At 36.8% G+C, this 14,246-nt stretch overlaps 1 protein-coding gene across 4 annotated transcripts in view; it reads left to right on the top strand.

Annotated features, from left to right (window-relative positions):
* adcyap1r1a (adenylate cyclase activating polypeptide 1a (pituitary) receptor type I) overlaps positions 1–14,246 on the top strand; it is a 28,999-nt gene that overhangs the window by 13,862 nt on the left and 891 nt on the right. For 2 of the 4 annotated variants that reach the window (XM_059563072.1, XM_059563073.1), the window contains exons 6-14: positions 528–625; positions 1,227–1,359; positions 7,001–7,154; positions 7,386–7,446; positions 8,072–8,141; positions 8,277–8,368; positions 9,393–9,476; positions 10,597–10,726; positions 11,147–11,188. In XM_059563072.1, the coding sequence (XP_059419055.1) occupies positions 528–625; positions 1,227–1,359; positions 7,001–7,154; positions 7,386–7,446; positions 8,072–8,141; positions 8,277–8,368; positions 9,393–9,476; positions 10,597–10,726; positions 11,147–11,188 (864 nt within the window). The remainder of the gene's footprint in view (positions 1–527; positions 626–1,226; positions 1,360–7,000; positions 7,155–7,385; positions 7,447–8,071; positions 8,142–8,276; positions 8,369–9,392; positions 9,477–10,596; positions 10,727–11,146; positions 11,189–14,246) is intronic. The other 2 variants (XM_059563074.1, XM_059563075.1) reach the window with 1 other exon arrangement.

Below are 14,246 nucleotides of genomic sequence, written 5' to 3'. Positions count from 1 at the left end.
AGAATTTTAACAATTCAGATTTTTTTCCCCACAGAATTGTGAGAAAAGAAGACATAATTATGAAATAAACTGTGATAAAAACAAGTTGCAATAACCCCCCTCCCCTCCTTTATCCCTTGGCTGAAACAAGCTTGTCACTATTCTGATATTTTTCTTGCAACTTTATACCTTTGTGACTTTTCTTCTCAGAATTGTAAAACGTAGATATAGTCGCAATTAACTTTTTTTTATTTTATTTTTTATTCCGTGCAAAAACAAGCTTTTATTCTTGATTTTTCCCAATTCTGACTTTTTCTTGCAATTGCGTTATAAAAGTTATAAACTTGTAATCCTGAAAAGACTTGAGATAAAGACATTTTTGAGATAAAGAGTCACAATTACCTTTAAAATATTTTATAAAAAAATATTTTATTCATTAGCAGAATTAAGCTTTCATAGTACTACATAAACAGAAATGAAAGTAAACAAAAACCTCTGCTAAACTGCTGCTAACCATGACTAATGTAGTTTTCTCTTCCCTTCCCAAGGACATGTACTATGCGTCTGTGAAGGCTCTCTATACGGTGGGCTACAGCACATCTCTGGTGTCTCTGACCGCAGCTATGGTCATTCTGTGCCGCTTCAGGTCAGTTTTAAAGCGGTCTGATCACACAACAAGTACATGATACATATCAAAGCAAGCTATTACCATGTTGTTTTTGCTACTTTATGGGCAGTGAAAGTATGTTAGGAAAAAAGTATTTCACAAAAAATATTAACTGCATTTAGACATGTATTCTAATCACTTATCTTAAAAATACAGAATTTAATTTCAGAAGATTAATTTTCTTCATGCAAAATATAATTTTTGTTTCTTCTTTTTGGTGTGTATTATCACTTAGACATTTGTTGGTGAGATTGGCCTCTTAACTTTTAAAATACAGTTTCCCAATTACAGTGAAAATTAATTTTACAGCCTAAAAGAAGCTTTTTGAGTACTTTGTATGTTTAGTTCTTTAGAAAAGTATCTGTGCAGTGGTTCTTTAAAGTACCTAGAATCAAAAAAGACTGATTATACTTGCGTATGATGTACATTATGTTAAGATGCCAAGGGCTTCAAAGAAGCATTGATAAGTGTTTGCACAGTGATTGATACAGACCCTCGACTGCCCACCCAAAGACATTATAATTTCAATCTCCCAACAACACTGTAATCCTGATTCCTGCCTTTGAATGTCTGTCAACAGGAAGCTTCACTGCACCAGGAACTTCATCCACATGAACCTGTTTGTGTCCTTCATCCTGAGAGCCATCTCTGTGTTCATTAAAGATGGGGTCCTGTACGCAGAGGAGGACAGTGACCACTGCTTTGTTCATACTGTGAGTAATGCACATGATTATAGCTTCACTAAACCTTTTTAGTTTTATGTCTGATGAAATTAATACCGTATTTTCCGGAATATAAGTCGCACTTTTTTTCATAGTTTGGCTGGTCCTGCGACTTATAGTCAGGTGCGACTTATTTATCAAAATTAATTTGACATGAACCAAGAGAAATGAACCAAGAGAAAACATAACCGTCTACAGCCGCAAGAGGGCGCTCTATGCTGCTCAGTGCTCCTGTAGTCTACACTGAAAACATAGAGCGCCCTCGCGCGGCTTTAGACGGTAATGTTTTCTCTTGGTTCTAAATAAATGCGACTTATAGTCCAGTGCGACCTATATAGGCGTCAGCGGCAAGGAACCGAAACTCCATCGGTGACAGAATGGAGAAAAACCTTGGGAGAAACCAGGCTCAGTTGGGGGGCCAGTTCTCCTCTGACCAGACGAAACCAGTAGTTCAATTCCAGGCTGCAGCAAAGTCAGATTGTGCAGAAGAATCATCTGTTTCCTGTGGTCTTGTCCTGGTGCTCCTCTGAGACAAGGTCTTTACAGGGGATCTGTATCTGGGGCTCTAGTTGTCCTGGTCTCCACTGTCTTTCAGGGATGTAGAGGTCCTTTCTAGGTGCTGATCCAGCATCTGGTCTGGATACGTACTGGATCCGGGTGACTGCAGTGACCCTCTGATCTGAACACAGACTGGATCTGGTGACCACGGTGACCTCGGAACAAGAGAGAAACAGACAAATATTAGCGTAGATGCCATTCTTCTAATGATGTAGCAAGTACATAGGGTGTTATGGGAAGTGTTTCCGGTTCCGGTTTACCTAATTAATGCAGCCTAAAAATCCTTTAACGGATTTGGATAATAAAAGCATATTAGTATGTTATGTGTATGCCAGGTTAAAGAGATGGGTCTTTAATCTAGATTTAAACTGCAAGAGTGTGTCTGCCTCCCGAACAATGTTAGGTAGGTTATTCCAGAGTTTGGGCGCCAAATAGGAAAAGGATCTGCCGCCTGCAGTTGATTTTGATATTCTAGGTATTATCAAATTGCCTGAGTTTTGAGAACGTAGCGGACGTAGAGGATTATAATGTAAAAGGAGCTCATTCAAATACTGAGGTGCTAAACCATTCAGGGCTTTATAAGTAATAAGCAATATTTTAAAATCTATGCGATGCTTGATAGGGAGCCAGTGCAGTGTTGACAGGACCGGGCTAATATGGTCATACTTCCTGGTTCTAGTAAGAACTCTTGCTGCTGCATTTTGGACTAGCTGTTTACTAAGCGTGCAGAACAACCACCCAATAAAGCATTACAATAATCTAACCTTGAGGTCATAAATGCATGGATTAACATTTCTGCATTTGACATTGAGAGCATAGGCCGTAATTTAGATATATTTTTGAGATGGAAAAATGCAGTTTTACAAATGCTAGAAACGTGGCTTTCTAAGGAAAGATTGCGATCAAATAGCACACCTAGGTTCCTAACTGATGACGAAGAATTGACAGAGCAACCATCAAGTCTTAGACAGTGTTCTAGGTTATTACAAGCAGAGTTTTTAGGTCCTATAATTAACACCTCTGTTTTTTCAGAATTTAGCAGTAAGAAATTACTCGTCATCCAGTTTTTTATATCGACTATGCAATCCATTAGTTTTTCAAATTGGTGTGTTTCACCGGGCTGCGAAGAAATATAGAGCTGAGTATCATCAGCATAACAGTGAAAACTAACACCATGTTTCCTGATGATATCTCCCAAGGGTAATATATAAAGCGTGAAGAGTAGCGGCCCTAGTACTGAGCCTTGAGGTACTCCATACTGCACTTGTGATCGATAGGATACATCTTCATTCACTGCTACGAACTGATGGCGGTCATATACGTACGATTTAAACCATGCTAATGCACTTCCACTGATGCCAACAAAGTGTTCAAGTCAATGCAAAAGAATTTTGTGGTCAATTGTGTCAAACGCAGCACTAAGATCCAATAAAACTAATAGAGAGATACACCCACGATCAGATGATAAGAGCAGATCATTTGTAACTCTAAGGAGAGCAGTCTCAGTACTATGATACGGTCTAAATCCTGACTGGAAATCCTCACATATACCATTTTTCTCTAAGAAGGAATATAATTGTGTGGATACCACCTTTTCTAGTATCTTGGACAGAAAAGGGAGATTCAAGATTGGTCTATAATTAACTAGTTCTTTGGGGTCAAGTTGTGGTTTTTTGATGAGAGGCTTAATAACAGCCAGTTTGAAGGTTTTGGGGACATATCCTAATGACAATGAGGAATTAATAATAGTCAGAAGAGGATCTATGACTTCTGGAAGCATCTCTTTTAGGAGCTTAGATGGTATAGGGTCTAACATACATGTTGTTGGTTTAGATGATTTAACAAGTTTATACAATTCTTCCTCTCCTATGGTAGAGAATGAGTGGAACTGTTCCTCAGGGGGTCTATAGTGCACTGTCTGATGCGATACTGTAGCTGACGGCTGAATGGTTGCAATTTTATCTCTAATAGTATCGATTTTTAGAAGTAAAGTAGTTCATAAAGTCATTACTGCTGTGGTGTTGGGAAATGTCAACACTTGTTGAGGCTTTATTTTTCGTTAATTTAGCCACTGTATTGAATAAATACCTGGGGTTATGTTTGTTTTCTTCTAAAAGAGAAGAAAAGTAATCGAAATTTTACAAAAGCTCGTCCAATTGTCTATGAAACCTATGTTATTCTGTGGGCACCACTTAGACATCCAGCCATTGAGTGATGACAATCTGCTATGCATCTCATCACCACGGTAAGCAGGGAGGGGACCAGAGCATATTACAGTGTCTGACATCGTGCTTGCAAGTTCACACACCTCTTTAATGTTATTTTTAATGATCTCCGACTGGCGAAGTCGAACATCATTAGCGCCGGCATGAATAACAATCTTACCGTATTTACGTTTAGCATTAGCCAGCACTTTTAAATTTGCCAAGATGTCAGGCGCTCTGGCTCCCGGTAAACATTTGACTATGGTGGCTGGTGTCTCTATATTCACGTTCCGTACAATAGAATCACCAATAACTAGAGCACTTTCATCAGGTTTCTCAGTGGGTGCATCACTGAGTGGGGAGAACCTGTTTAATGTTTTGATCGGAACAGAAGAGCAGTGTTTTGACCCACGACTACGCTGCCTCACCGTCACCCAGTTGCCCTGCTGCTGGGGCTCTGTTTCCGGAGCCGAACAATGTACAGGAATCCCTGAGCTAGACGCAGCCAAAGCCGTATCTAGAGCCCTAACATTCTTACTGTCCTCAATTAAAGTTTGGATGCGTGTCTCTAATTCTGAAATCTTCTCTGTCAGCCTAACTATTTCCCTGCATTTATCACATGTGAATCCCTCATCAGCGACAGAGATAGATAAACTGTACATGTGGCAAGAGGTGCAAGTAACAATGACGGGAGAAGCCATTACTCACCGTGCTTGATGAAATATTCTTAGTGCGGTTGTTTGATGAACTTGTGAAAAACTGGAGCGAGGGAGAGGAGAAAAGAAAACAGCGATAGGTTCGAATGAAAACGCTAATGACAATCTAACGAGTGCTAACGCTTTGCAGGTGTACTGCACTCACGGATATAAAATAAAAGTGAACGATCAAAGTTAATCTGATAAGATTGATCGATAATATCAGAAATATGGTGTGAATTAAGTTATATTTTACCACTTTAAAAAACAGAGAGTGATAGTAAGATAAAGATTCTAGAGAAAAAATAAAATAAAAACAGCTACACGGAGCTACAATTTGCTACAGAAGGCCAACAGGAAGTAGAGAAAACACTGTCCAACAGCGACACCCGTATATATATATATATACTACTACTACTACTACTACTATTAAAATGTGTGTTTAGTTATCAATTAATTGTAGAAATATTTAATTTATACAATTTTTTTTTCAATATTTATTCATTTTGATGTTTTAAATATTTAGAGTTTGGCTGGATGCTATTTGCATTTGAAATCCAGAGACTAATTATAAATCCATCCATTTCTGTTCAAGCCTTCGCCCCCGTCTGTGCCTGACAAACAGCCGCAATTATCATGAAGCCGAGTTCAACATACTCTGGAAATATTCCATTATTTCTATATTAGCATACGAATAGTTTATAAAAACGTGCACACTCTCATTATACACCTGAATGAGGGCTCTGAGCTCTTTCCCGCAGCCAATCAGAGGCCATGCTAATGACATCACGTAGAATTTGAATTGGATCAGAGGGTAATTGATGAACATGGTTAAAGACTTTAGGGTCTGCTGACACACGGCAGGAAAGAAATTCTGAGTGGAAATTAATTGAAATGTACATTTGGTCTGTCAGACGAAAGGATGCATCACTGATCCAGTTGCTTATAGCTGGATTAAGATTGTCATTAGGCTTGGTTGATTAGTTCAACTACCTGGTAGATCACTATGGACCAGCAACAAATCAGCTGCTATGTTCTAAAAACTAGCTTTACTAACTTAAACTGGTTTGACCCAAGGAGGCCTACTGAATAATACAATGAGAAATACATCCGCTTGCATTTATTCATCCATTCATTCATGCAAATTTCAGTTTTTGCAATTAAATTACTTCCTGATATATTTTGTTGTTGTTGTTGTTGTGCAACAAACTGTTTCACAAAATTTGTCAGAATATGAATTCTGAAACAGAAACCAGAGACATCTACAACAGTTTAGTGGTCAAGATGTCATTGAAATATCACTTGTCATAATCCTGGAAATAATATATATTTTTTAATTGTTTTGTGTTTAACATACAATTATTGTAACAGTATAATGTTTGCGGCTCAAACTGACCCTAACTTGCATTAATACCATTCACCAAATATATCCCTATAGTAAATCGCAAATAGCAAGCAGGTCAAAAGAGTATTATGACAAAATTATGACTTTACAAAAATCTTTTATAAAACAAATATGAGCATATGATAAACATTTGTATTTAACAAATGTTTTAACATTTTAAAATTTTATATTTAATATACCGCTGAATAATGTATATATATTTATTTATATTTTTGTATTTTTGTTATTTTAAAGTTTGTGCTTGCATCTTTATCATATTATTTTCATGGATCTTCACTGTCCCTAATTATTTAGCATTTTAAGGTCATTTTAGCACAAATGAGGTGCTTTCTGCAAATCTAATTGTTGCAAGTGTAACTGTTTAGTTGATTATTTCTGTATTTATTATCCAGGTAATCAGTGTAGCTTTTTTGCTTTGTATATGATTGTGTGGAACATTCCCAGCAACGGGACACCATACTACAGTACTATCCCCAGAAAACAGGACGTCTGGTCACCCAAAACTATTAAAAATCAAAGTTCCAAAAGTGGGTTTTCACAGGATTGCAATAGAACCTTTTAGTTAACAGTGAAATGAGTTTCTTTCTAAGTGTGAAGAACATTTTAATAATCTGAAGAACCATTTTTCACTACGAAGAACCTTTTGTGGAATGGAAAGGATCCATGGATGTTAAAGGTTCTTCATGGAACAGTAGATGCCAATAAAGAAGTTTCTTTTGTTAAGAGTGAATGTAAGACGAATGAACCTGAATGTGTTTCTCTGTGTCCAGGTGGGGTGCAAGGCGGTGATGGTCTTTTTCCACTACTGTGTGATGTCAAACTACTTCTGGCTCTTCATCGAAGGTCTCTATCTCTTCACTCTCCTGGTGGAAACCTTCTTTCCTGAGAGACGCTACTTCTACTGGTACACCATCATCGGCTGGGGTATGTCACAGTAATGCATCAAACAAAAATGGATTGTTTATGATTGATTATGTGTCACAGTCATAGACATGGAGGGAAATGGAGTGCAGCGTCTGTGTATTAACTGGCCACTGGCTCTTTAGGATGTGATTTGTTGTGCTGGCATATGTAATGCATTCATATTGATGGTCTAAATGCATTGGAGAACAGCTTTGAGGTCTAACGAATTTCCACTTTCTCTGCTGCTTTCAGGAACGCCCACCATTTGTGTGACCATATGGGCTGTTCTGCGCCTTCATTTTGATGATTCAGGGTACGTGTAATGCCATATAAACAAAGGCTGATATACCGTATTTTTTGCTACGCAAATGCTGCCACTGAACTTCAGTGTCACTAGTCGCAATTATGAAACTATGTTTGGAAAGTAATACTAAAATATGAGTGTGATTTTAACAGTAAAAAACTGTAAAAATGTTACTGTAAAAAGATGATACAAAGGTAAAAAAACAGATATTAGTCCTTCAGTAGGTTGGTATATTAATATTATGTTAGTTAATGCCAAAAAGCTTGATGTATCAAATATGATACTCAACAAGAAATACATATGCAAACTTATTTTAATTAGTTTTGTCTAAACTAAAGGTTCATTGAACTGTTCCATCTAGATTTTTCTGATAAACTTTTCATATGTCAGGCTTTGCAGGGTTAGAAAAAAAATAGAGTCAGTTTTGATTCAAGCACGTTGCATTGTGTGACACAATTTTCCAGGAAGTGTATATTGCACAATTAGGCAAATGCAGTAGGGCATCTGGCACTTACTGAATGCTATTTTCTTTCAAAAGCATGCAGTTTATCATCCTGAATAGCTGCTAAATCATGTGACCTAGCCGACCAATAGCAATACAGCTTCTTATAGTAAGTCAATTATACTTCTGCAGTTGCTGGGACATGACTGATAATACTGCCCTCTGGTGGGTGATCAAGGGACCTGTTGTGGCATCAATCATGGTAAACCAAAAAAATAAAATAAATAAGTTTGATGTTTTTAGCTAAAACTTGGATAAATAAAGCATTTAAATTAATTTATACATGTGAATGGAGCCATATTTCATACTATAAAAAAAAGCATGCATTTCCTTTCAGATTAATTTTGTCCTCTTCATTGGAATCATCATAATCCTGGTGCAGAAGCTGCAGTCTCCAGACATCGGCAGGAACGAGTCCAGCATCTACCTGTGAGTGTGTTAGTCTCAGTCACCATGGAAACAGTGCTGTTGTAGCGTTGTGTCTGATTAGTTGATATGATGGAAATGAAATGAAAGTCTTGTTAGTATAGTTCCCGGTCGAGACATGTTCCTGGATCAACATCTTCTGATGATCCTGGATCAACATTATTGTCATAAAATATAGACTTAACCCAATCCCTACCCCTAAATCTAACCTTACCCATAATTTATTCCTAAAATCAGTAGGAAATAATAGCTGATTAACATATATCATAATAGTTCCCATATAGTTCCCGTTTGGTTAGTTTTGGCAACCAAATAGAGTTTGTGTGAGCGTGTGTGTGTGTGTGAGAGAGACGGAGAGAGAGAGAGAGATACAACCGAAAGAGAATGGCCTCTAATGGTTTTTTTTTTTGGGGGGGGGGGGGGGGGTTCTTTTGTAACAAAACAAATTAATAAATAATATTTCCGGAATGTTCTGGGAACTGAAAATTGTCCGTTGGAATACGCAGAAGCATTTATTTTTAGCATGCATACAGGATTCGTTTTGAAATTTAAATTTAAATGCAAAAATCCAACCTAAATCAATCACAATTTGTAACAGTCTGATTGGGATGTAATAAAACGCATCACAGATCTGTTTGATTGGTTACAGTTTAAGTTCATTTAATCTGTTGTGTGCTGGTTCCAGGAAAGATGGAATCATTCTTGTGTTGATCAGGGCAACATGTTTAGGTCTTTTAGGCTTCTTTGGCAGTGAAAAATAAAATACATAATTTTCCACCCCTGGATAAGCCATCTAAATAGTCTAAATAATCTAGAGCACAAGACTTATGTATGTACCACTTTTTGCTTTAGGGCTTTAGTCCCTATTTAGGATAATTGCATGGAAAACAGTATCATGCAAAGTATGTGCTTGAGCTGTTTGAGGTCTTTCTGTGTTGGAGTATGTTGTGTGTGGTCTTCATGGTTTCATGAGTGAGTCTGTGTGTGTGTTCTGTCCTAAAGAGTGTTTGTTGTCTCTGTCATGTAGCAGCTGTGCACAGAAATGCTTCAGTGAGTCCACACAGGCCGTCCAGCATTCGTGCAGGATGTCAGAGCTTTCTACCATCACGCTGTAAGTGTGTGTGTGTTTGTGTGAATGTGCTTGTGCATCTGCGTTGGCCAACAAATGTGCATTTTTCATTTTTAACTGTCCATTGAGGAAGAAAGGCTGTAAATATGCACGGCAGATAGTTTTTGTGGTCTTGTCTGTAGTTTCATTACATGCACTTGGTTAGATGTTTTCATCCAAAGAGATTTACAGTACATTGCACTCATATTGAAATGTATTTCTATCCGTTTCATTCTCTGGGAGCCAAACCCACGCCCTGCTGTTGTTAGCACCAAATTCTACTGTTTGAGCTACAGAACTTTCATAGAACTTTCATAGAAATTCAGCTTAAAGTTGCCTCTTGTTTTGGAAGTGGTGGGTCAGACTGGTCCGATCTGGTTTAGGTGGCTGAGTGTCTTGGTCTTGGTCAGAGGCTCTGCTGAGACCAAAACAGAGCATGATAGCAGTTGCTGATTGACAGTTTTTATAATTTTTCACAAAGATTTGAAACATAATATTTATGTTAACATCTAGAAACATAATGAAAATAATATTTACTAGAATATAAATATATATATATATATTAACTATATATATTAACTAAACCAAGTATATCAACTATACCAAGTTAATCAGTCTTGTTTGTTAACCCAATATACGTTTTTTATATTTATTATGTCTAAAGTTTAAATAAACTGTTCCATAATATATATATATATATATATATATATATATATATATATATATATATATAAATATAATTTTTATTATTATTATTTCTGACTATATTACTATTTCTATATATTAATATTTTTGACTATTATTTCTTATTTTGGGCTAGACTTTAATTGCAGACTTTGTTATTCAATGATGCAGTAAAACTCTCTTCAGAAAGTCGAGAGAAGAGACTATTGGGATCTATTGAGATTACTGGGATCTTTTGGTCAGGAGATACTTCTGAGAAGGTCTCCACTTGCTCTTCTGCTGGCTAGAAAAAAACAGTAGAGATATTAAACAGACCTTCTTCTTTCCTGTGGAGCAGGATTTGTTGTAGAGGTCTCTCCAGTGTATTACAGTAACTGTGTGTTGACAGGCTGAGAGATTTAATCAGCCGTCTGAAGCGCCCGTGTGTGTGTGTTGACAGGCGTCTGGCGCGCTCCACCCTTCTCCTCATCCCTCTGTTTGGAATCCACTACACTGTGTTTGCTTTCTCCCCGGAGGATTTCAGCAAGCGGGAGCGACTGGTCTTTGAGCTGGGCCTGGGCTCTTTCCAGGTACTGAGCATCAGCTTTTATAGCAGCAACTTTAGTGCTGTATTTTAGAAACACCTCTGTAGACACTATTTGCTGCCAGATTCGGCATCATACAGTATAAGTGTGATCCCAACGCAAGGGCTGTTCCAAACATTGGGCATCAATATTAAATGCTGCCTGAATATAAGTTTTTGTTGATTAGACAATTTCAGAATTCATTGCAAAAATGACAGAATATAAAAAAATTCAATGCATAAATAAGTAAATACATTTTCATAATTCCCAATGTACGTAGGTTATATAATGCCAATAGAAAGAAAGAAAGAAAATTATTTAGAGCATTTTATAATAAATAAGCACCAGTTAAGCTGCAATACTTTTGAACTGTAAAGTACTTTAAAATGATATCCACTTCACCACACTCACTTTATCTCTCCACAGGGGTTTGTGGTGGCCGTGCTCTACTGCTTTCTGAATGGAGAGGTAAGAGCTTTTGTTTTGATATTCTCAAATGCATGCAGTCAGCTTTGATATTAATTTGAGTTATATCTGGATTTGCTCTGAAAGTATTAGTTTCCCCAATAATTTATTCAGCAAAAATTATTTAGAGTTACTGCCAAAACACTTTGTCATGTCCTGACCAGGTGTGATGCGATTAAAAAATAAACAATCACTTTAAAGGTCCCGTTTTTCTTGCTTTTTTGAAGTTTTGATTGTGTTTACAGTGTGCAATATAACATGTGTTCATGTTTCGCGTGTAAAAAAACACCGTATTTTTCACACAATTCACTTATCTGTATACCGCTGTTTTCACTGTCATAAAAACGGGCTGATGACTTCCTTGTTCTATAAAGTCCCTCCTTCAGAAATACGTAACAAGTTCTGATTGTGCAACGTGATCTCATGAGAATATGAGTGTGTATTTTTACGTTAAATTTGGTTCTACCACACGTACATTTACTTACGTTTTCATGCACATAAAAACGTACAACTTTGACGTATTTATAGCAGTAAAACGTACAAATTACGTGTTAGCAGCTAGAAAAATGTAAATATTCTAACGTAAAGTGTGAATGTATATGAATTCCCATGTATTAATATTAAAATCGTGGCTTTAATGATTTAAATCAGTTGTATTTAATTGTCATATCAATACATGTTTTTATTGAATTTATTGAAAGCAGTTTACTCATCTACTTAATAGTAAATAACATTTCTGTGCATGCTGCAAACTCATTTCGGGGATTACACAATGTTAAACGAGACTAAACTTTGAAACCTTAAAATGAATACAATTTATGTAATTGTTTAACCATTTTGTAATATTTTGCTGTGCGATTTTCTCCTATCCAATGACTGACAATACAACCTTAGATACATAAAAGCACAGCATAAAATTACAAATCACATCCATTTTATTTGTTTGCTGTACTCCATATCTTTAGAATCCAAATGTTTGCAAGAGACATATCTAAATTCAGCCCTTTATCAATCGATCTTCATCTTCATTCTCAGCAACTGCGACCGTCACAGTCAAAGCCCGAGCTCGTTATGATTCGAATTTGAAAATAGCGCCAGTGCGCCACCCTCGAGAAACGTTACGATATGGTTTACGGCACTGATATCAAATGCACATTGGTTCTCACCTAATTCGTCACAGATTGCGACATGTCGTGTTTCAGATGATAGACATTTGAAATCAGTACTGCGCCAGTACCTTCACGGAGAGAAGACAGATACATAATTTCACGGATTAATATATTAAATTCTGCTCTGTACCCTATAAAACTGTTACCTCCAGAGAGGACTGCGACTGAAACTCATTATCATTTGAACTACTTTTGGTACCACTTTTGATATTTTCACAAAAAAATAAATGATTAACGTTACATTTGTTTGTCTGTTATTTGTTAATTTATAACAGTAACGTTATGTAGTTTTAAGAAATGGTTATGGGTAGGTTTAGGGGTAGGTGTAGGATTAATGTTAGTGGCTCAAAATAACGTTTTAATGTTATATTTTTACTAAAATTGTGTTTTATTATGTTTTATTCTTTTAACATTCTGTATAAAATGGGTAGGTTTAGGTTCGGGTGGGGTATAGGGATCTTACATTTATCAAAAAAAAAATTATAAAAAGGGAAAATATACATAAATATTTAAAAAACATTATCAGATACGCATTGAAAAGCAGCTTCATGAGCAAATTTCTATGAATAACTGACTGGTCAGAGAACACGTTCTATCGGTACGTATTTGAGGTTGTTTTTATGTAAATTTAGATACGTATCGAACCTTTAATTACGTCCAGATAATACGTAAACGACACTGTAAATACGTAAAGGCACATACGTACTGGACAGTTTTAATTTATGTCTAAATATGTACGTTTTGATTGTGAGATCAGGCTGGATTGTGCCAGCGGTTCCTGTGTCCAGGAAACACGATTGGGCTAGTTTTGGAGTAATTTTGAGAAGCAAGTGGGCAGGATTTGTTTTGAAAACATGATCTGTTTGGATCATGATCATGCTGGAGATGTACTTATAATCACAGGAGCGTTTTTACTGAAGAGATGCGCACGAAAATCGCATTCGATTTTTTTGCACAGCCCTAACATCTAGTTAATAAAGCTAAACAGCGTTGCCCTTTGTGTAATATGTTACAGAAACTGTTAAACGCACGAACTTAAATAATAAAATACACTTACCGGTTGTGGTCCATAAACAACACCTTCTCCAGACAAAGAGGGAACTGCTCCATCTTTCAAGAATAATCTTTGTGCGAATGCGGCATTAAACTGATTGAGATTGAGGAAGCTGTCCTCAGCAAAATGTGCTGCACATAGCTTTACATGTGGATTATAATTTTCGGGAACCGAGTTAAACATAAATTGTAACCATTAATCTCCAAGTACAGCGTCCCTGGGAAGCCCAAACAAAGATGATTGGACTCTGAGATGAAAATAACAGCGTTTCGGCGACATGGCGACAAACACAAACGCAGCTCTTCCTCTTCTCCGTCGGAGTGCAACAAGACCACGCCCCCCTTTTTGTGTATTCCTGTGGGCGGAGGTTAGTCAAAAAACTGTTTTAGTGACGTCATTACTGCAGGAACTAGAGGTATGTAGTCCAAACGGGTCGTTCGTTGTAGGCGAATTCTGTTAAATAAAATATCTCGCTTGGCATTGAACTTTGAGCTTTAGAATTTTACAGATATTATTTATACTCTAACAACAACATTTCACACTAACTAAAGTTTAAAACATGGGATCACGAAGAACAGGACCTTTAAATAAAGAAGTAATTCAGACAAAAATGAGGCAATTTTTCACATTGCAACAAGACATATTTTGTGTTGCATTGCTTTAACTAGCCCTGCTCACAATGAAATCAAAACATCAAATATGATTATTTTGTGCAATACTTTGCTCTCTGTGTCCACTGTCAAATTATTTGATGTTAGAAACGTGTCACGTCTGGCTAGGACATGGTGTAAAGCATGTGAGAGTGCGTGGACTGGTGGAGAACGCGTGCACCTTTACA

Source organism: Carassius carassius, chromosome 12 (assembly GCF_963082965.1).
Source record: "Carassius carassius chromosome 12, fCarCar2.1, whole genome shotgun sequence".
Classification (NCBI taxonomy): Eukaryota; Metazoa; Chordata; class Actinopteri; order Cypriniformes; family Cyprinidae; genus Carassius; species Carassius carassius.
This window is presented reverse-complemented; position numbering and strand designations above follow the sequence as displayed.